This window comes from Hemitrygon akajei, chromosome 11, assembly GCF_048418815.1.
Source record: "Hemitrygon akajei chromosome 11, sHemAka1.3, whole genome shotgun sequence".
NCBI lineage: Eukaryota > Metazoa > Chordata > Chondrichthyes > Myliobatiformes > Dasyatidae > Hemitrygon > Hemitrygon akajei.
In genome coordinates this window covers 49,843,607-49,863,823 of record NC_133134.1, presented here as the reverse complement: position 1 = coordinate 49,863,823, position 20,217 = coordinate 49,843,607, and the positions used below count along the sequence as shown (strand labels likewise).

Genomic DNA, 20,217 nt, shown 5'->3' with positions numbered 1-20,217 from the left:
CAACCCTCTAGCTAAATAAATTCTTCATCTCCTTTCCAAAGGGGTATCCTTCTATTCTGAGGCTGTGCCCTCTGGTCCTAGACTCTCTCACTATTGGAAACATACTCTCCATGTCCACCCTGGGGCATAATATAGCATTCTTTGGGCAGGATAATTTTTAATTGAATACACCAGACTAAAATTTTGCAGGATGTTCATTGATACTTTTTATGAACAGTTGAACTAATCAGTCTTAACTTTTTGAATTCAGTAGAACAGATAAAATGCACTGTAGGGTTCAGGTGTTTTGGTGTAAATGGTTAAGCTGCAAGGCTATACTAAGGTGTTGATATTTTTAAAGAATTTATTATTAACGTGTAGTTAGTATTTTGGATCTTATAAACCTGGTAAATTTTTGAACTTTTAATTTTACTTTTTAAAAAGTATTAAGCCTTAAATTAATTGGGAATTGCAATGGTTAGCGCATTGTTTTAACAAAATACTGCACCTTGCATTTAAAAGACATTGTTTTTGAATTTTTGAATATTGTGGTTCCACTCAAAATGTTCTGTTTACTAGCGTATGGACCTGGGAGAATGCACAAAGATTCATGACCTCGCTTTGAGAGCTGATTATGAAATTGCTGCAAAAGAACGAGATTTATTCTTTGAACTTGATGTAAGTTACTTGATTGAGTGTGAATTATTTGATTATACTTTTCTAATGGATAATGAGGAAAAAGCTCATCAATCTTTGCCTCTTACTGTACTTTTATTTTCACTGCTAATATGAGATGTATCAAACTTAATAGTGTTAGTTTGCATAATTTCCAAATCAGCACAGAACTTGCTGCTAACAGCATAACAAGCTGAGGTTTATATGTTTAAATCAGACTTTGTAAGGCTAATGTCATTAATGGTGCATTTTTGTAGGAATTTTCAATTGACTCATTTATTAAAATCTGCTTTCTTTACATAAAAAATATAGCCTATCTTATGAATTCAGTCTTTCAACTGCTTTAAATGACTTGGGTAGTAATTGAGCTTCATCAAATCACTATTAATGTAATAATGAAATTATAACTGGCTGATTACTCATGCTGATTCTGATAATACAATTGAAAAGAAAAAGCTGCATATCTGAACTAAGAGAAGGAAATCTGGCGCTGCTTCAGCCAGTGAGGTAGCACCTGGAGAAATTGAGTTAATGTTTTGGGATGATGACCTTTATCAGAAAGGTCCAATGATGAAAGGTTGGTAATCATCGTTACATGAATAGAGTGAAATTTGCACTCTTCACAAAGTATCACTCTGTGCTCCTTGGTGACGTGACCTGGACAAAGTCGGCCAGAAATGGTCATTTCTGATACAAGCAGAAAGAGTGAGTTATCTAAGGGTAAATATACCAATGTTGTATCCAAAATGCTGTGACACACTCTGACCAAAGATGAGGTGTTGTTCCTTGGGGTATTGTTAAAATAGTGCAGGAGGCCACAGAGAGGAAGTTGAGAGTGAGGTGAATTTAAGTGGTAAGGGGTGGAAGCTCAGCTTCACTTCTGTGGACTTCAGGCTGGTGCTCATCATTGATCACCTGCATTTGCTTTCTGAATGCAGCATCTTAAATCAGAAGAAGTAAAGTGAATTACTGCTTCACTTCAAATAAAGTGTTTGGATCCTAGAAGCAATTTGTCTACTTGGCTTATCGCTTTAATCATTCACTCCCATCTTTATTGCATTTTGTCTGCATATGTGCTACAACTATGGTTCTGTGTAAAAAGTATATAGTTTCCTGCATCCTGGAACCCTTTAGCTGTCACCTTCAGCTTTACTTTACCCTTACTGTTCATTTCAGACATCTTAAAGAAAAGTAATTATTCATAATCAGGGTTTCAACATAAATGCATATAAGCTGAAACCAAATTGTTTACTAATTGTTGCTAATAATTTGTAATATTTTACTTAACATGAGATGGTATATCTTCAACTTGCCATGAGAAAAACTGAATAAAACTAATGTGTTTAATAGAACTGGGGGTAATTATCAAAAAGTGACCAGATTTAATTACATTCAATATTCTATGACTTCTAGATTGCTTAAGGACTTATTCTACAGCAGATTATAGTTGTATGCTTCCAGTAAGCAAGATCTGTTGTATAGTTTTGTATTACATTATCTTTTCAGCAATCAGATTGTTTTATTGGAGTCAACTTTAAACTCTGACCCTAATTTCTAATGAGGATAAATGTTCCAAAGTGGTGATTTGCTTGTCCTATTGTTTCTGTTTCATATTTCTTTTGCATCTTCTGACAAATTGAAGCCAATTGTACTGCACAACTGGGAACTCTTAAAAGTATGGTTGATTTTTTACAGATGCAGTTACTGAGGGGATCACAAGGGGGAGTGCTTTAAAACTGTTCTGTAGTTGTGCTTTGCCTGTTCTCACCCAACATGATAAATATAAGACCTCCTCTGTCTTAACTGTAACATCGTACTATTTTGAAGATTGGTTACTCTTTTTATGTTTAAAAAATTCTTACAAAATTAATGGTATTAAGATTTTTGAAATGGAAGAGGAAGAATGCAAACGGGGGGGTAGTAGCTTAGTGCTGGAGCAAATAGAGCGTAGTCTGTGAATAAAATGTAAGACAATTGTATTGGGAACCACAGCTAGAGACCATTTAGAATGAACATTCTTTACATTTATAGATGACAATCTTAAAGTCTATGCTAGGAACAACAAAATAACTGGAGTTTGAAGAGAATAGGGATATAGAATTTGAATCTAAAAAAGGCATAATGCAGCATGGCTCTTTTGGGTAAGTTTGTAAAATTTACCTAATGCATTTATGCAGACTTGTGCCAGTAGGCACAGCAAAGGTTGAAATGAGAAAAGCTATTAAACAAGAAAATATATGTGGGGAATTCAGAAGTATGATGGGGCTATCTAAAATTTAAAAGTTTCACAATGATTTTGAGTAAAATTGTCATTATCATTTTGTAGGCTATGGAGCATCTTGAAAGTTTCATCGTTGACTGTGATAGAAGAACAGATATTGCCAAGAAGCGCTTGGCAGAAACACAAGAAGAAATAAGTGCTGAAGTAGCTGCTAAGGTATATTTGCCATTTACTTAGCTCGAATGTAGATTCCTGTATTCCCTTCATCTGAATTATAAATTTGGTGATTATGTCAAAAAGAGAGGGGAGTTGAACCCAGTCAATGAATATGATTTTAAAAATTAATTTTTTGTTGTGGAAGGAATTCAAGCAGAGTTAATCCAATATTCTTTGGACATAACTGAATCTATTAATGGATGGTTGATGGTTGCCATGGACTTGATCTGAGGGATCTTTTTCTGTGTTGTACTTCTGAGTTTTTCATCTAGAAAATTGCAGCATGGACAGTCATGGCTTTTCCAGATTAATTCCAGATTTTATATTTAACCAGATAAACTTATTCTGGGAATGTATATTGCCAAGGGGAAAAGTTCTCTTCTGTTGTTAGACTTCTTAATATTGCAAGATGAAGTGGTCAGTATGCTTATTTTTTTTAAAAAAAGTTGCTCCCTATTATTCACATTTAGACATCCTGATTTGGATACACGATCAATATCTTTGTTTGGATCCAACAAGGGCTTACAGAAATGTGACTGCAATACTGACTTGCAAATTCCAAAGTCTGCTCTGCCCAAAAGCAGACTTGGTTTCAGTGTTTTGCAATCAAGCATTATTTTTCCTTACATTGGTAACAAAGATGAAAGTTCTTGGAAATTTTCATGAAAATGAACTATTTTGAGTCTTTGAGAAGACATTAGGTGTAGCCTACTTTCTGCTTTTCCAAAATAAGATAAAATTAAGATGGATTAGCTTTATTTGTTTCATGCACATCAAAACATACAGTGAAATGCATCAATTGCATCAATGATCAACACAGTCTTAGGTTTGTGCTGGGGGCAGCCCACGAGTGTTGCCACACATCTGGCACCAACACAACTTACCAACTCTAACCCACATGTCTTTGGAATGTAGGAAGAAACTGAAGCACCCGGAGGAAACTCTACAGTCATAGGGCAGACATTCAAACTCTTTACAGACAGTGGTGGAAATTGAACCTAGATCTTCAGATCTTTGGCGCTGTAAAGCCTAAAGCTAACTGCTACACTACTGTGTCTTCCTTTAACAGTAACTTTAATGTGAAATGTAACCTTTTATTTCCTCTGCAAACTTTTGGTTTGTTATGTACCCCTAGGGTTCATATTTTCTGTGGACAATCACTTTAAAATGTCCAGAGAATGAGACTGGTTTTTGGACACTGAACTGTTACAAAGAGAGAGAGAGAGGGAGGTGTCCAACGTAGTGAGAGAGAGAGAGACAGAAACTGCTCTAAAGATTGATGTTATGGTTTCTCTACAAGCTGTTTACCTTCCCACAAGGACACTTGCCTGCTTGTAAAGTTCTTACAGAGAGAGGAGGGCGGAGCAGGTTGATGGACAGCTGGTGTCCAACACGTGGAGATAAATACCAGGTCCGCTGATACACAGACAGACACACGGTTTCGGACGCTGAACGAACTTTGTTGCACCCACAGGAAGGTGGGGTTTTTGGAGGATCGATTCGGGGAAATCAATAAGTGGCTCTCGCAGTGTAAAAAGGTGTGACCGGTGGGGGAATTATTTGTGTGTCCACCCTTGCCTGGGTGATAGTTCCATCACTGAAGAACGGTCGCACGTGTTATGGTCATAGTCGGTGTCTACAACAGGATTTCAGAAGACAACAGGAAGATCGACAGCATCAGCTCACCTCACCCTCTTTCTCTTTCTCTTTCTCTCTCCCTCTCCCTCTCCCTCTCCCTCTCCCTCTCCCTCTCCCTCTCCCTCTCCCTCTCCCTCTCCCTCTCCCTCTCCCTCTCCCTCTCCCTCTCCCTCTCCCTCTCCCTCTCCCTCTCCCTCTCCCTCTCCCTCTCCCTCTCCCTCTCCCTCTCCCTCTCCCCCTCTCCCCCTCCCTCTCCCCCTCCCTCTCCCCCTCCCTCTCCCCCTCCCTCTCCCTCTCCCTCTCCCTCTCCCTCTCCCTCTCCCTCTCCCTCTCCCTCTCCCCCTCCCCCTCCCCCCTCCCCCTCCCCCCAACATTACTCAACTAACTACCTCGAACTGAACTGAACTCTCTTCGTAAGACTATATCCATCCACCCCTAGGTTTGAAACAATTTTGTCACGTACCCCGTGACGGGTTAAAGAACCAGCAGAAATGGAAAACACTTGGGAGTCTGGTATTGCTATTAACTAATAGTGTTTATTAGTAACTATGCAATACAGTACTATAAATGTAGATATTTGAAACAGGTTAGCAAGGACACATACAAAACTAGGCTCTTTCAAACCTAGGGGTGGATGGATATAGTCTTACGTTGATGAAGAGAGGAAGAGAGTTCAGTTCGAGGGAGGTAGTTGAGTAACGTTAGAGAGAGAGAGAGAGGTGGGAGGTGAGCTGATGCCGTCCATCTTCCCATTGTCTTCCGAAATCCTGTTGTAGACACCGACTATGACCATAATACGTGCAACCATTCTTCAGTGATGGAACTATCACCCAGGCAAGGGTGGACACAGATAATTCCCCACCAGTCACACCTTTTTACACTGCGAGAGCTAGTGATTGATTTCCCCAAATCGATCCTCCAAAAACCCCACCTTCCTGTGGGTGCAACAAAGCTCGTTCAGCATCCGAAACTGTGTGTATCAGCGGACCTGGTATTTATCTCCACATGTTGGACACCAGCTGTCCATCAACCTGCTCTGCCCTCCTCTCTCTGTAAGAACTTTACAAGCAGGCAAGTATCCTTGTGGAAATGTAAACAATGTAGAGAAACCAGAACATCAATCTCTCTTCCCACCCACCTCTCTCCACCCCCTCCCCAAACAGTGTCCAACAGCCAGTCTCATTCTCCTGACATTAAATTTAAAGTGATTGTCCACAGAAAATATGAACCCTGGGGTTTTAACAGGTTAAAGATCATAGATCATCTAGGGAATTTTATGGTGTTAAGAATGCATTCATGTGCTTTTACTTTAACAATTGCAGTCCTTACTACTTTGCATTCTTCAGCAATTTTCTTTTTGACAAAATCATTCTACTTTACATCTTTAAAAAATTGACTTTTAGTTATGATTACATAAAGTAACACAGCTTATATTTACTTACTCTGTTCCTGAGAGTAAAATCCTTGCTGTTTCAAAGAAGGTGCAGTGACTGCATTGAAGTGTGTGTGTGTGTATGTATGTATGTATATATATATGTATGTATATATATGTGTGTGTATATATATATATATATATGTGTGTGTGTGTGTGTGTGTATATATATAAGAAATTGGGAGGAATTTATAGCATAGATTGTCTTTAGATGACAGTCTTAAAGTTCTACGTAATTGACATACAGTGTCATTGAGAATATTGAAGCAAATCTGGACCAGAAGGTTGAGGCAACTTTGGTATTATTTAAAGGGTTCTACCCAAGTCACTGCTGGCAAGTCCATCTTACTCTGTGAAGATTGACGTTTTTAACATTTCATCTTTATTGATCCACCCCCTCACTGTCAGTGATTGTTCTTTGCCAAACCTTCCCTCTATCCTGGATTGTAATGTTGGAGACACAGTTTTAGAGTATATTTAGATTTTATAAGCAAGGTTCTAGTTACATCGAAGATTCTGCAATATCAAGTCTTAACCAGAAGTGCTGATTTTGTAGAATCTGCTAATTGCCTGTACTTTTCAACTGCTTTTTGCCACTTGGCTCATTTCACCCACTTGAGGTATCTGACCGCTGTCAGGTGCTCCCAGATTTTGTCACTTAACTACCCAGTCCTCAACCATAATGTGGTTTGGATTAGTTAATGGTCTGTGAATTAAGCCAATCACCTCCCTCAAATTGCAGCTATAAACTGCAATCTACCAAAAAAAATCATTATTTAGATAAAATACAGCAAAATATTATTAAAGAACATGCTTTAGTTGTTTTAATAAAGTATCAAATATTTCACGTGACAATAAGATGTTCTCTCTGAAGACTGATTAACTATGCCAGTTGATAATTACTGATTACAATTAATAAAAGTAAATTAGGTTTTTCCATATTTTTGCCTGTATCTCAATTACAGTTGTTATCTAAATTGTGATACCTGTCAAATGAAAGGTCATAGAGCCTAATTTTGAAACTTTTAGTGTGAGTATTATTATATTGTAGAATGTTTCAATAAACACAGATTTGTACAATGCCTTTTGTAACTGGCTAAAATATAAACACAAGATGTTTAACATTTTTGGCTGTGTATTGAACTAAATTAAGTTAGCTTGCCTAAAATCAGTGTTGTTCAGCACTAGTTGAGTTTGGAAAAATTACAGAAATGTCACCAGATCAGTTGTAACTTTTACAGTTCTTGAGTAAATGAGACCAAAGCCATCATCTTTTTAATAAGCATTAACATCTAACATGTTTTCTTGAGTCTGCTCCAAATGTGCCTCTAATTGCAAACGTGGGATTTTTTTTCTGATTCCAGTTACTTCATGAAAATTTGATGTACAAATATGCAGCGTTAGCTTGGCTTCATATGTGTCTTTCCTTTATCTTCGGTTCGATAACAAATACAGATGTATTCTATTTACAGGCAGAAAAAGTACATGAGCTGAATGAAGAAATAGGAAAGCTTTTGGCTAAAGCTGAACAACTTGGAGCTGAAGGAAATGTAGAAGAATCTCAGAAAGTCATGCAGGAAGTAGAAAGAGTGCGAACAAAAAAGAGGGAAGCAGAGGTACTGCTTTATTTTTTTAACAAGTGTGTGTTAATGCACTGATTCCACATGAAATTGCTGTAGCCAATTTGGAATATTTGAGATTTCATATTTAAATTTCTAGTGGCCAGTAGTTATTGCTTTTGGTAGCTTGTAATCCAACCGTCATGCATGCACATTGAGATTTTCTACCATTTTTGCTGGTACTTTAAGTGATTTTTTTCATACATGCAGTCAGTTACTGGGACATGGGCAACCAGAGTCTCACAAGCATCGAGATGTAGGACAAAAATAGTTTTTAAAACAAAGCATTGACGTAATATAGTTAATAATGGATACCAGGGAAAAGCCATGCTTGTTGGAAAACTTGGAAATTTGATGCATGTTTTAAGATTACTAACTTGCCAGTGCCCTTTGATTAAAATGTTCTTGCATTAATTCCTGTTTGGAAATCATTACTGAAAATTTCTCATTGATGTCCCACTGCGCATAGGTCACAATTAAATATAGAAACAATTAGGGAAAATTTGACACGGGCTGAGAAATCTGAGGAAATATTTGAAGCTTAATATAAGACAAATGCTTTATGGAGAAGGGAATTTAGAAAAGTCATGCAGAAAGATAATACTCAGAGAAATAGTTGATATTGAGTAGATGGAGTATTTATGTCAATGAGCTAATCACTGGTATGTATGTAATTTTTAATTGTTAAATTTGGTGTTTTGATATTAAAGATGTTTGTTCATTGTTTGTTATGCTTAGGATGAATATAGGAATTCAATGCCTGCTTCTAGCTTCCAGCAACAGAAACTGCGTGTCTGTGAAATTTGTTCTGCGTACCTCGGTCTTCATGATAATGATCGTCGACTTGCTGATCATTTTGGAGGCAAGCTGCACTTGGGATTCATTCAAATACGAGAGAAGCTAGATCACCTAAAGGTATTTTTTAACTTGTATTAGAAAATACTTCAAAGAACTGTAGAAGTACATGTTCTGGGCGCAAGGTTTCTATAATGCAAATATTTTCCTCCATTTATGTTTGGCCACAATATTGGAAATTATTTTAATATGTTGCTTTTTATAGATAAAACTAGTCATTTTTAACTAGTAATCAAGATGAATGCTCCTGCAGTTTTATTTATTCCTCCATTTGGAATTATAGAAAATTGTTGCAGAGAAACAAGAAAGAAGGAATCAAGAACGATTAAAGCGAAGAGAAGAAAGAGAGAAAGAAGAGAGGATGAAAAGAAAGTAAGATAAATTGCACACATACCACTGAATACCAATTAAGACTTAATTCTCTTTAGAGCAGTGGTTTCAGTTTAATGCATTCTGATTAATAATCGGTCTTAAATGTATTTTCAAAGCAACTAAAATACAAAATCTTGTTCTATAGGTATCTATTGTGTTTCTATAATCTACTAAATATTGTTTTGCAGGTCCAGATCACGTAGCAGGGATCATAAGCGGTAGGTTTATTGTGTTATAAAATAAAGTTTGTTATTCTTAATCACGTGAAGGAAGAACTTTAGCTTTAAAATTTCTCATAACCTTTTGTTTTGGTATTGTACTTGCATTGAAAGTTTGATGTATCAGTTTTTATTGCGAAAGGTACTGATTGGAAAAAGTTCCTATGTTTTTTTGACTTCCCATCATGCACTTCCAGAAATTTCAGTTTGCCTTTTTAAAAAAGATTTATCTCATTTGGTGTTTTTTTTTAAGGAAAAATAAAAATAACACATTCAGTAAATTGTATTTGAATAAATCTATTTAACATTTGATTTAATACTTCACATGCTTTAATCGTGCCACTGAATAGATTTTTTTTAGATTGGATACGGACATTTTACAGTATTTCCCTACACGTATCAACAGAGATAGAAATTTCACGTCATGAAAATTTGAGATGTTTTTCTTTTTCTAAAATGTTATTAAGAGAAAATTAAAGATTGAAGTCCCAACAGTGGTAAAACCAGCAATATGTTTGCAATATCCTAATTTGAACCATTTGGTTTGTGTTCAACAAAATGTATAAGTTTGAAACTATCTTATGGTTCCATATAAAACTTGAAAGCACGTGTTTTTAAATTTTGAATTGCGAGGAAAAGTGAGATCTTTCCCCAGTTATTTGTGTTGCATGTTTTACCTTTAAAGAGCATAACGTGATGGTAGGAATATCAGAAAGCACCTGCAGGCAGGTGGAATGGTCAGGGGAGAGCTTGTGGGGTGAAGGCTTGGCCTTCAGGAACACTGTGTGAGAACTTGATGGTTCCAGATAGCTGGCAGCATTGATCTATCTTGACTCTTGTCCCGTTTTCATAAGGATACAGGTATTTATGAACCAACTTTTAAAAAGACATGGAACTCTCAGTACTGCCAACTTCTTTATCTATCTGCAAATCTACAATTTGGGATTCTAGGCCATGACACTGTGTTCATTTTCCTTCATAGATGCTGGTTGACCTGTTGAATTTCTCCTGCATTTTATGTGGGTTGATCCTGAGACCTTTATCTCTTTTGTTTCTGCATTCCAGGATACCTGTACCAGATTCTTCCGAGCTATTCCTCAAACTTTTCTCTGCTGTGTTTGCCACCTGCTGCTGTTATAAGTATCTATTGTGCTGCTATATATGTATGTGCTAATACTTCTAAATAAAGGTAGAGTACAAAGTAAATGGCAGGATACTTGGTAGTGTGGAGGAGCAGAGGGATCTGGGGGTACATGTCCCCCCCCAGATCCCTCACAGGTAGATAGGGTAGTTAAGAAAGCTTATGGGGTGTTAGCTTTCATAAGTCGAGGGATAGAGTTTAAGAGTCGCGATGTAATGATGCAGCTCTATAAAACTCTGGTTAGGCCACACCTGGAGTACTGTGTCCAGTTCTGGTCGCCTCACTATAGGAAGGATGTGGAAGCATTGGAAAGGGTACAGAGGAGATTTACCAGGATGCTGCCTGGTTTAGAGAGTATGGATTATGATCAGAGATTAAGGGAGCTAGGGCTTTACTCTTTGGAGAGAAGGAGGATGAGAGGAGACATGATAGAGGTGTACAAGATATTACGAGGAAATAGACAGAGTGGACAGCCAGTGCCTCTTCCCCAGGGCACCACTGCTCAGTACAAGAGGACATGGCTTTAAGGTAAGGGGAGGGAAGTTCAAGGGGGATGTTAGAGGAAGGTTTTTCACTCAGAGTAGTTGGTGCGTGGAATGCACTGCCTGAGTCGGTGGGGGCAGATACACTAGTGAAGTTTAAGAGACTACTAGACAGGTATATGGAGGAATTTAAGGTGAGGGGTTATATGGGAGGCAGGGTTTGAGGGTCTGCACAACATTGTGGGCCAAAGGGCCTGTAATGTGCTGTACTGTTCTATGTTCTACTCTGGCTCACTGAGAAAAGCAGGGTAAATCTGCTAACACGAGATTCTGGAAATCTTGACCAAAGCGCACAAAATGCTGGAGGAACTCAGCAAATCAGGCAGCATCAATGGAGGGGAATAAACAGTTGACTTTTCGAGCCATGGCCCTTCATCAGGACTGGAAAGGTAGGGACTGAGGCCAGAATAAGAAGGTTGGGTGAGAAGAAGTGGTGCAAGCTACCATGTGTTGTTGAAACCAGGTTGTTGTGTGGTGGAAGGGAATGAAGTATTAACTGGAAGAGATAAAGGGCTGATGAAGTAGCAATCTTTTCAGAGAGGGCAGTGGACAGTAGAAGAAAAGGAAGGAGGAAGGACATCAAGGGGCAGGTGAGGAGAAGAGAAGGGGTGAGGGGGGAGCCAGAATATGGAACAGAAAAAAGAGAAGGGGAAGGGGGAGACATTACCAGAAGGTAGACAAAATTAATGTTTATGCCATCAAATGAAGGCTGCTCAGACAGAATATGAGCTGCTGCTGTGCTAGGAGAATGAGATATTGTAGTTGACCTCGACAGGCTGTCACCTCACCCGGAAGGACTTTTGGGGTCCCTGATGATGGTCAGAGGTTGTGTAGGGGCAGGTGTAGCATGAATCCTACTTACAAGGATAAGTGCAAGCAGGAGGATCAGTGGGAAGGAATGAGTGGACAAGGGAATCATGTAGAACATAATCTATGGAAGGCGGAGTTGGGTAGGCAAAAATGTGGCAATTACTGTTTTAGGTGATGGAAGTTATGGAGAATGATGTGGTAGATTGTGGGACTATAGCTAAGACTAAAGGGAACCATAGTCGTGTTACGGCGACAGGATTGGGATGAGGACTAATGTGTAGAAATGTTGGAGAAGGATGAGGGCCGCATACATAATGTGGAAGAAAGAGAATATGTCAGATCGCTCCATCCTGAGAACAGCGGTGCGATAGAGATGGAGGAGCTGAGTAAAGTGATAGTTTTTTTTTCTCCAAGTAGCAGGGTGGGAAGAGGTATAATCAAGATTACTATGACAGTAGATAAATCACAGTCTTAATTTAAGATGAACATTGATTTTCTTGAAAGCAGAGAGAAACTGAAGTTATTTTCATAGGACAGGAAAGGCTGAAGAAATTTGGCAAGGATTCATAATTTCCTTAATAAAGGAAAGGAAATATCCATTCCCAAAGTAAAATAAAGGAAAAATACTTGAAGAGGTTTCTATTTTCTGGAATATACCTCCTGACAGATTGGAGGAAGCAAAATTGATAACTTTTGTAAGGAAAATTGGCAAAGGTATGGACGGCAAGGTATGGGTTAGGTGGTGGAACTACAGTTGACTCTTTCAAAGAGTTACCATAGAGGTAATGGAACAAGTTACAGCCTCCTATTCTTTATTATTAAATGTTAGTGAACTACTGTTGTAGGTGTAAATGCAGCCAAAGGTGAGAGAACCTATAAAAAGACTTGCTGTTTGCTGCACTATCTTCTCCGTTCTTCAGTATTCACTCTTCTGAACAGGCTTCCACCATTAGAATCCTAATAATAAATTTTCATTCCAAGCCGTTGTACTTATACCAGAAGATTCAAGGAGGAAAATCCTGGCATTTATTTTAAAATAAGCATCAATTAACCAGTGTCAGACACATTGTTGAAATAGTCTAGTGGCTATTTGTATGTTTTACTCAATTTTAGTATTCATTACACAAAATATTTGCTTGTGTTTACATTTTTAACAATTGTGGGTCTTGTGCAAAGCCAAAGTCTTTGAACAAGTGGAAATGTGAGCAAGTAAATTTCTTATTAAGTATTTACTGAAGTTTTGATTGGTTGACCTTTCCAGCAGTAAGTGACCATACTAAATTTCTTTCAACAACATGCAAGCTGCTGGAGGAACTCAGTGGGTGAGGCAGTGTTTATGGAGGGAAATGGACAGTCATTGTTCCACATTGAGACCCTTCATTGGGCAGGATGAAATCTCAATGGATGCTGCTTGGCCCACTCAGTTCCTCCAGCATGTTTTGTGTCCATCATTGCAGTCGTTTGTTTCTACTGAATTTCTTTGTTTAGCTGGCAGATAATCAAACACTGAGGTAAAAAACTACAATGCACAAGGGTTCAATCTGACTACTGTTATCCTCCTCTTCAATTGTTTCATGTTGCTAGAAATGTGTATTGTGGTTCTCCATCTTACTACTGTTAACCATTGGTTGAAACATTTACAGATCAAGGTCACGGGATCACCGGCGGAGACGCTCTAGTTCTCCTGCTCACGAGCGACGTAGGTCTAGGTCAAGGTCCAGGTCCAGAGAGCGAGAAAGACGCCGCAGGCACAGATCTCGTTCACATAGCCGCAGCAGAGGGCATTGTCGCAGCTCAAGAGAGAAAAGCAGGGACCGGAGTTCAAAGCATAAGTAAGACTCATGAAGTTATTGAAGTTTTAAATTTCTGGAATATCATTCCAACTCATGATGTTAATTCTGTGTTAAGACTGCAACAGGTTATAACCCCTTTTATGACTGAATATAACCTGTGCAGTTAGCTACATATTTTATTTGTATTAATTTTTAATGTTGGTATGGATTTTAAGAGGAATCTGTATACAATGACCCTGAACACAGGTTATGTTTGTAAAATGTCGGCAGAATTATTTACCTGATCGTCGTAATTGAAGATCTAACCAGTTATTCATGTGTGATTTGTTGTATTTAATAGTTGGAGATTCGTAGCTTTTTCCAAGGTTCAGCTGTTCCATCAAAGATCGATCCATGCTCTTAGAATTGTAAAACAGTCTTTCCAATTAACTTACCTTCCCCTTAGGGGGATTAGACTATAGTGATGGGTTTGATGTGTTGTCATTATGTGTGAGTGTCTTTTTAGCCTTATTCAAGAAATGTAACTGAGAAATATGGATAAAGTTAAACTAGTTACCACCACCAGCACAAATTAATTTTGCTGTGATTGAGAAACCTATTTGTGATTAGTTAAACATTTCTTATGAGTATTTTCTCAGAATTAACCTTTTTAAAATTGCATTCTCTAATTATGCAATAAACCATGCAAACTTCTGTTAGGTAAGCTGTAGGTTTTGGGGGTAGGGTTGGGGGTGGGGAGGGGGAGACAAATCAAGAAACATGTAAATTTGTCAAGCATTTTATAAAACAATCATTTTAACCTAACTCTTTTTACTTTAGTTATCGAAATCTTTTGTATAATTTGCATTCAGACTGATCAGCTTCACTGTTTACATTTCATCAAGAGCATCTTCCTTTGCAAGGGATTGATTTATAAGTGATCCTAGAAGCTTCATTTTAATTGCAAGAAAGTATTTGGAAAGTGTTAAATTCCATGTACCATTTTGGTGGATTTTGCATTGTAATCTGGATAGAAGGAACAGAATTAAAGATTTTTGGATGTGTGGATGAAAGATGCAAAAATGATACTGGCTGGAAAGTGGCAGAAGGAGAGAAGCAATAGAGTACATAGAGAGGACAAGGGAAGGATAGTGAACACAGGAGAAAGAACACTGAGTGCAGTAGGAAAGGAAAGTGACAGAAGAAATGATTTGGGGGAAATGAGTAGGACACAGCAATAAGAGGTGGGGGAGAGAAATGTGGGGCATGTACAGAAGTAGCAATGGTATCATTACGGAAATTGGAAAGCAGAGCTGTGGAAAGGAATTTGGAAGTGGGGAGAGGGGTAGGGAGGATGGGAAATGATTTAAAAGCTATTACTACTTTTGAATAGACTTATGAAACGATCAGATTTCAGTGTTGTTCTGTAGGGCCTCTTCAACAATTTTATTGCTAAGAGGATCAGTATTTCCAATGCCATATCAATTAATTCAAGTACAGAAAAACTGATCTGTCCCCATCACCAAAGTGGTGTCTTAATGATTAACAAACCCCTTGGATGGGTTCATTCATTAGGTTTCAAAATTCTTGATTTTTTTCATTTACAGTGAAAATGTAAAAAAATCAGTGCAAGGAATGTAATCAGAATAATCCTGATGACTGCTCTAAGCTTGCCAAGTGACATTAAATTGACACCCTTTCTAGTGTATGACTCACCACTCAGTGTTATACATAATTAGGGCTTGAATTTTTGGGGACATTAACTAATTTAAAAATGAAAAGCACCCACTTGGAAAATTGTTCTTTTCATACTTCCCCATCAATAAAACCCTGCACTCAGTGGATGTCAACCATGCTAAATTTACAATTTGATTCAGTTTGGTGCTGCATGTTTTCGAAAATGCTTTTATAGATCATGCAGCAATCTTGTTTGCAGGGTACTGGTCAGTGACATGAACGTGGTGAAAAGAGTCAGTGGAGGAGGAAACAAAATGTGTTTGCAATTGATAATGAAGATCTTATTAAAGGAGTAATTACAGAAGGGCTTTAATTAGTCCTCAGTTGATAATATTGTCTTTTTTCATTTGGTTGAAAACCCTTGAGTGAAGTTCTGTGTTAATAATTGGAAATTCTTGTTTAGATGAGCACTAATAAAACCAGCAACCGTACTCATCAAAAAAGCATAAAAATTCAAAACCATGTAAGATAGCTAATTATCCCCAAATAAAAAATAGCCTTATTATAGTGCTATCTAGTATTAAGCTGAAACAAATATAATGTAATCTTTAATTTAAAAACAAAATTAAAATATTCTGTCTTTTTTCACCACTATTTCCTATTTCACATTCAAAATTTCTCTTAACTTTGTTCATTCTATCCATTCCATTACACTTTTTTTCATACAATATTCTGAATTGTTAGCTTTGATCTTAGCAGACTGTTCATCAAGTTAAAAGAGATGGGAAAGCTGTACCAGGTCACTTAACCTGTGCACTTCCAGTAAGTGTTCCTCGCTGGTCGAAAGGAACATTTTGATCTCTTCTTTCAGATGCACCAACAATTGTATCATCTCAGCTGGTTTGCATCAGGGTTGAAATGGAGTCAAACTACATAGCTGCATACAGCATCTTTTGGAGAGTTTGCCTTGTGGGCCGACTTGGCAGCTGAAATAATAGAGGTTTGTATTAAATAAAAGTGTTGTTTTTCAAGGTCTTCACAGGATCGATCTTCTAGGGAAAAATCAAGAGATAAGGATCGAAAGGAGAAGAGTTCGGCAGAAAGGAAACATGAAAGTACAAATGGGAAGTCAGAATTAAATGCAACAAGTCCTGAAGAAAGGGAGGCTGGTGAAATCTGAAGTATTGACTGAATCAAAAAAGTTCATGTAAAACTGAAAATATTTTAAAACCCTTTTGAATTTCTCTTGTTTATATATTCCTGCCATGTAGTGCTTCATTTTGGCAGAGAAAATTTCATAGATGTAGGAATGCATTTATTTTTCCATTGGTGTTTCAAGATTTCCTCTGCAGTTTATTTATAAAAGAAATAAAATAAGCAAGTAGTTTCTTTTAAAAACTGACCATCTTTGGAACCAACATGAAATTTTTCTAGTAAGTACCTGTTTAGTTAGTAATTTGGTCTCTGCAATGAAATAAGTTCATGTCAGCTTAATGAGATACAAGAACTTTATAACTGATTAACTACTGATGGAGTTCTTCAGATTGTATGCTACAACCTCATTATATGACCCACAAAATCAAATACCATTAATATTTTTTCAGTGTTTCTGTGGCCATTCATTAGATGAGAGGGCAAGAAGCCAGTGAAATATTCAAGTGAATATTTTCACTTTATGAAAAATAATTTTGTCTAACTTTTTAATATTTTTGTTGGTGCAGTATATTTGTATGATTGTACAGGTTAATATTACAACCCAAGCTCCAGGTTAAGTTAGTGAATTTATTTTGAGAGCTACTTCGTGTTACAAAAAAATTCAATAATTTTCTCTTAAATGCAAGATACTTTAAAGTAAATCTCCCTGTAAAAGGACTTTTTGACACCATTACCTATTGGTGTCAAAAAGTTATCATCATTTCAATATTGCAACTGTTATTTTGCATCACTAATGTTGTTTAATTTGAATATTATGAGTGATGTAAATTACTCAGTGCACTGAAGTGTGAGATCTTGAAAGCTGAGCATCACATCAACTATCATTTTATCTCCCCTAACTTGATTTAAAGCCATAGTTTAAACTGCCCGTTAGTTCTTTGACACTTATGAATTTATTTGGAATCCTTTTATTATGAGAAAAGCTGCAGGTTACTTATGCAGTTGAAAGCATGTCTCTGTGAAGTTCATAACATCTAGTTGCAGTATAACTCATCTACTAACTGTACATAATCCATTGCACGTACCAGCTGATGTTAGGTATAAAGTAGTAGTTAACTTTATGCATTTCCTGGTAAATTCCATGATTTTTAGATGTTTATTTTGGAATATTAAAACTGGAAGGTTCCAGCTTAAGCAACACACCTTCTATAGTTCTACTATTCAGTTCAGATCATAATTATAAGTGGTTTCCTCTTGCTTGGTTCAGAACAAAGGCAGCAATTGTGGAATTTGTTAACAGCTTTTAATACCGAGAGTAGGGTAGCAACTTAATTTGTCACCCTCACTGAGATTTTACTGATGGATTTGGAAAAAATTTGTAACTATACATTTAACTTGTTGCAGATTTTGATACAAGAGAATCATAACTAACTTATAACTTTCTAAGTATGTGTGCTATTTTGTAAGTTTCATTATAGAAATAATATTTAAATGTCCATTAAAAGTGAATTGATACATTGCACTTGTTAATTGGAGTTTGAATTTGTCCATCAATAAAATCTACAATTCATTCTTTTACTTTTACTGAGGGTTAAATAGGTTTTTTCAGTTACGTTTATCAATTTATAAAAAAAAGACACTGAACATTCCACTTGCCTTTATGAACTGCATGAAGCAGCACAATAGTTCTGTATATTTTTTAAATATACAATACCGAAAATATGCTCTCTTCAATAAAGGGTAATGGTTAACTATCCATTCTGGCCTCAATCTTACAAAGTTGTACAAATAGTTTGAAGTGTCTGTAATTGTTGGCTGTTCCATATTGCCAAAATTTAAAGTGGGTAATGCCTGCATACTATTTTTCAGCGTACCAAACTCTCCTCTTGATTTGGTTCTGATATCTAAAATAGTTTTTTTTATTGCCACTTTGATTTAGATTTTCCAGTCCTGACAAGATTGTAATCTGGATCTACTGAACAAAGCTGGCAACCTTTCCTTTACTGGAGCAGTTGTAATTTACATCACCTATTAAGTGTCTTTAAGATTGTAAAATCACTCATACCAAATGCAGAAATCAATTTTTCAGTGTTAACTATGACTTCGTAAATTTAAACTGTTTGAAATTTATTCAACAGTGAACTGCATTCCATTATGATTTGATGCTTGAGTTTCAGAATTTGGTGTAAAATATGTTCAGTCCCAAATGTTCAGGTAATTCAATGAAATGTAGAGGACTCTTAAGATTTTGTTACACATTCTAACAATATGTGATTGGAAACTTCAGCAATACAGGCCTAAAGAATGTAAAATAGTTTTATTCGTCTATATTTGTATTCTTTGCTTTTTCCACATAAGACATTTGCTCTTTCCTTTCTTCGGGGGGGGGGGGGCATTAGGGAAGTTTAGCTTTAATTTTGTCTATCCTTACAATAAAGAGAGTGTTTAATTAATGTCAGGTTATTTAATTCCATTCTATCTGGATTTTTATTTTTCAGTCGTTTGTGCCCCTCTAATGTTCCTGTTAGTTCTGCTAGCGTTTACTAATTTTTTTCAGCTACCTTTTATTGAATATTCCTGCTACAATTCTTCTTGCCTGATTGCTATCATGCAGTTGTAGCTTGTAGAGTTTCGTGACAGTGGAAATCTGAGTTAACAGATGAAGAAAGGTTGTAATTCAAGTCCTAGCCTATGGTAACTAAAGAATTTGAGTTGCAGTTTTCATTGAAGAAAGTAGGATATGGAGTCAGGAGGATGAGGAGCTAGCACCAGAGTGGGATTTGTTAACTTTCATCCTGACCATTTGCTGTGACTGAATATGGATTTTATTTTTAAATTGAAAGGTACAGACTGAAGCAGATGTACTTTGGAGACATAGAAAACACTGTGGAGGTTTACAAAGGGGGGGGAGGTGGGAAGTAATTGAAGTGTGTTAGCACTTTACTGTTTGGAGTATGCCTTCACTGCAGTATAAAGGAGGAAGAGTAAGGAAAATATAAGGCATCATCTTCTGAAAAGTAACACAATTAAAAGAAACAAAGTTGAATAACTGAGAAAATGAAGGGGTTTTGGAAACCAAAAGAAGGAAGCACAAATCAAAAGGAAATTAAAATAGTCTCACCCATGTTGAAAATGGCCAAAGATCGTTAAAATCAAAGTGCAACCTCAAGGGCAAAGATCTACGTAAATAAATCAAAGGACTTGTTTCTTTCAGACCAGAGCCACAGCCTCAGAGGGATATCTATTTAGAACAGATGAGGAAAATTTTCTTTATCCAGAGGATGATGAATCTGGAATTCATTGCCACAGACAGCTGTGCAGGCCAAGTTATTGGATATATTTAATGTGGAAGTTGATAGATACTTGATTAATCAGGGTGGTAACAGGTACATGGAGCAGACAGGAGAATGGGGTTGACAGGGATAATTAAGCTATTATGGTGTGACAGCAGAGTCAATGGGCTGAATGGCCTAATTTTGCTCCCATGTGTTATGATCTTAGTTAAAACACTAGGTAAATTAATAGCGCTCCTGCCGTGAGATAAATTGAAAGGAGGTAAATGGATTGAACAGGACAATGGGGATAAACACAAGATTTCCCCATATACACCAGTAACAAATTATTTAAAAGCAGATTTAATAGTAACACTGTGGATTGTATGAAGTTTTAGTTAGGGTTTATATTCACTGCTGTCAGGATGTCTTTTTTTTTGTAACATTTCTGAATCTGGACTGTTTTAAAATAATAACAGAACCAATAGAATTTTGATAGTCCATGTTATCAGAGTTATGAAAGTCACACAAGTAAATAGCTTGTATCAAACCCCAGTAAATATTAACACAGATGCAAGGAACTGAATAGATTACCTATTACTTTGTGTATATCTTTGCTCAGT

The 20,217-nt window shown here is 36.9% G+C and overlaps 1 protein-coding gene across 4 annotated transcripts in view; it reads left to right on the top strand.

The window, feature by feature from the left end:
• Positions 1-20,217, top strand: part of luc7l (LUC7-like (S. cerevisiae)) — a 134,937-nt gene that overhangs the window by 6,676 nt on the left and 108,044 nt on the right. For 2 of the 4 annotated variants that reach the window (XM_073060821.1, XM_073060822.1), the window contains 8 exons: positions 559-657; positions 2,981-3,091; positions 7,634-7,777; positions 8,519-8,695; positions 8,919-9,007; positions 9,196-9,225; positions 13,362-13,550; positions 16,200-18,634. In XM_073060821.1, coding sequence (XP_072916922.1) covers positions 559-657; positions 2,981-3,091; positions 7,634-7,777; positions 8,519-8,695; positions 8,919-9,007; positions 9,196-9,225; positions 13,362-13,550; positions 16,200-16,347 — 987 coding nt within the window. In that variant the 3' untranslated portion in view covers positions 16,348-18,634. Of the gene's footprint in view, positions 1-558; positions 658-2,980; positions 3,092-7,633; positions 7,778-8,518; positions 8,696-8,918; positions 9,008-9,195; positions 9,226-13,361; positions 13,551-16,199; positions 18,635-20,217 lie in introns of those variants that run through there. The other 2 variants (XM_073060819.1, XM_073060820.1) reach the window with 1 other exon arrangement.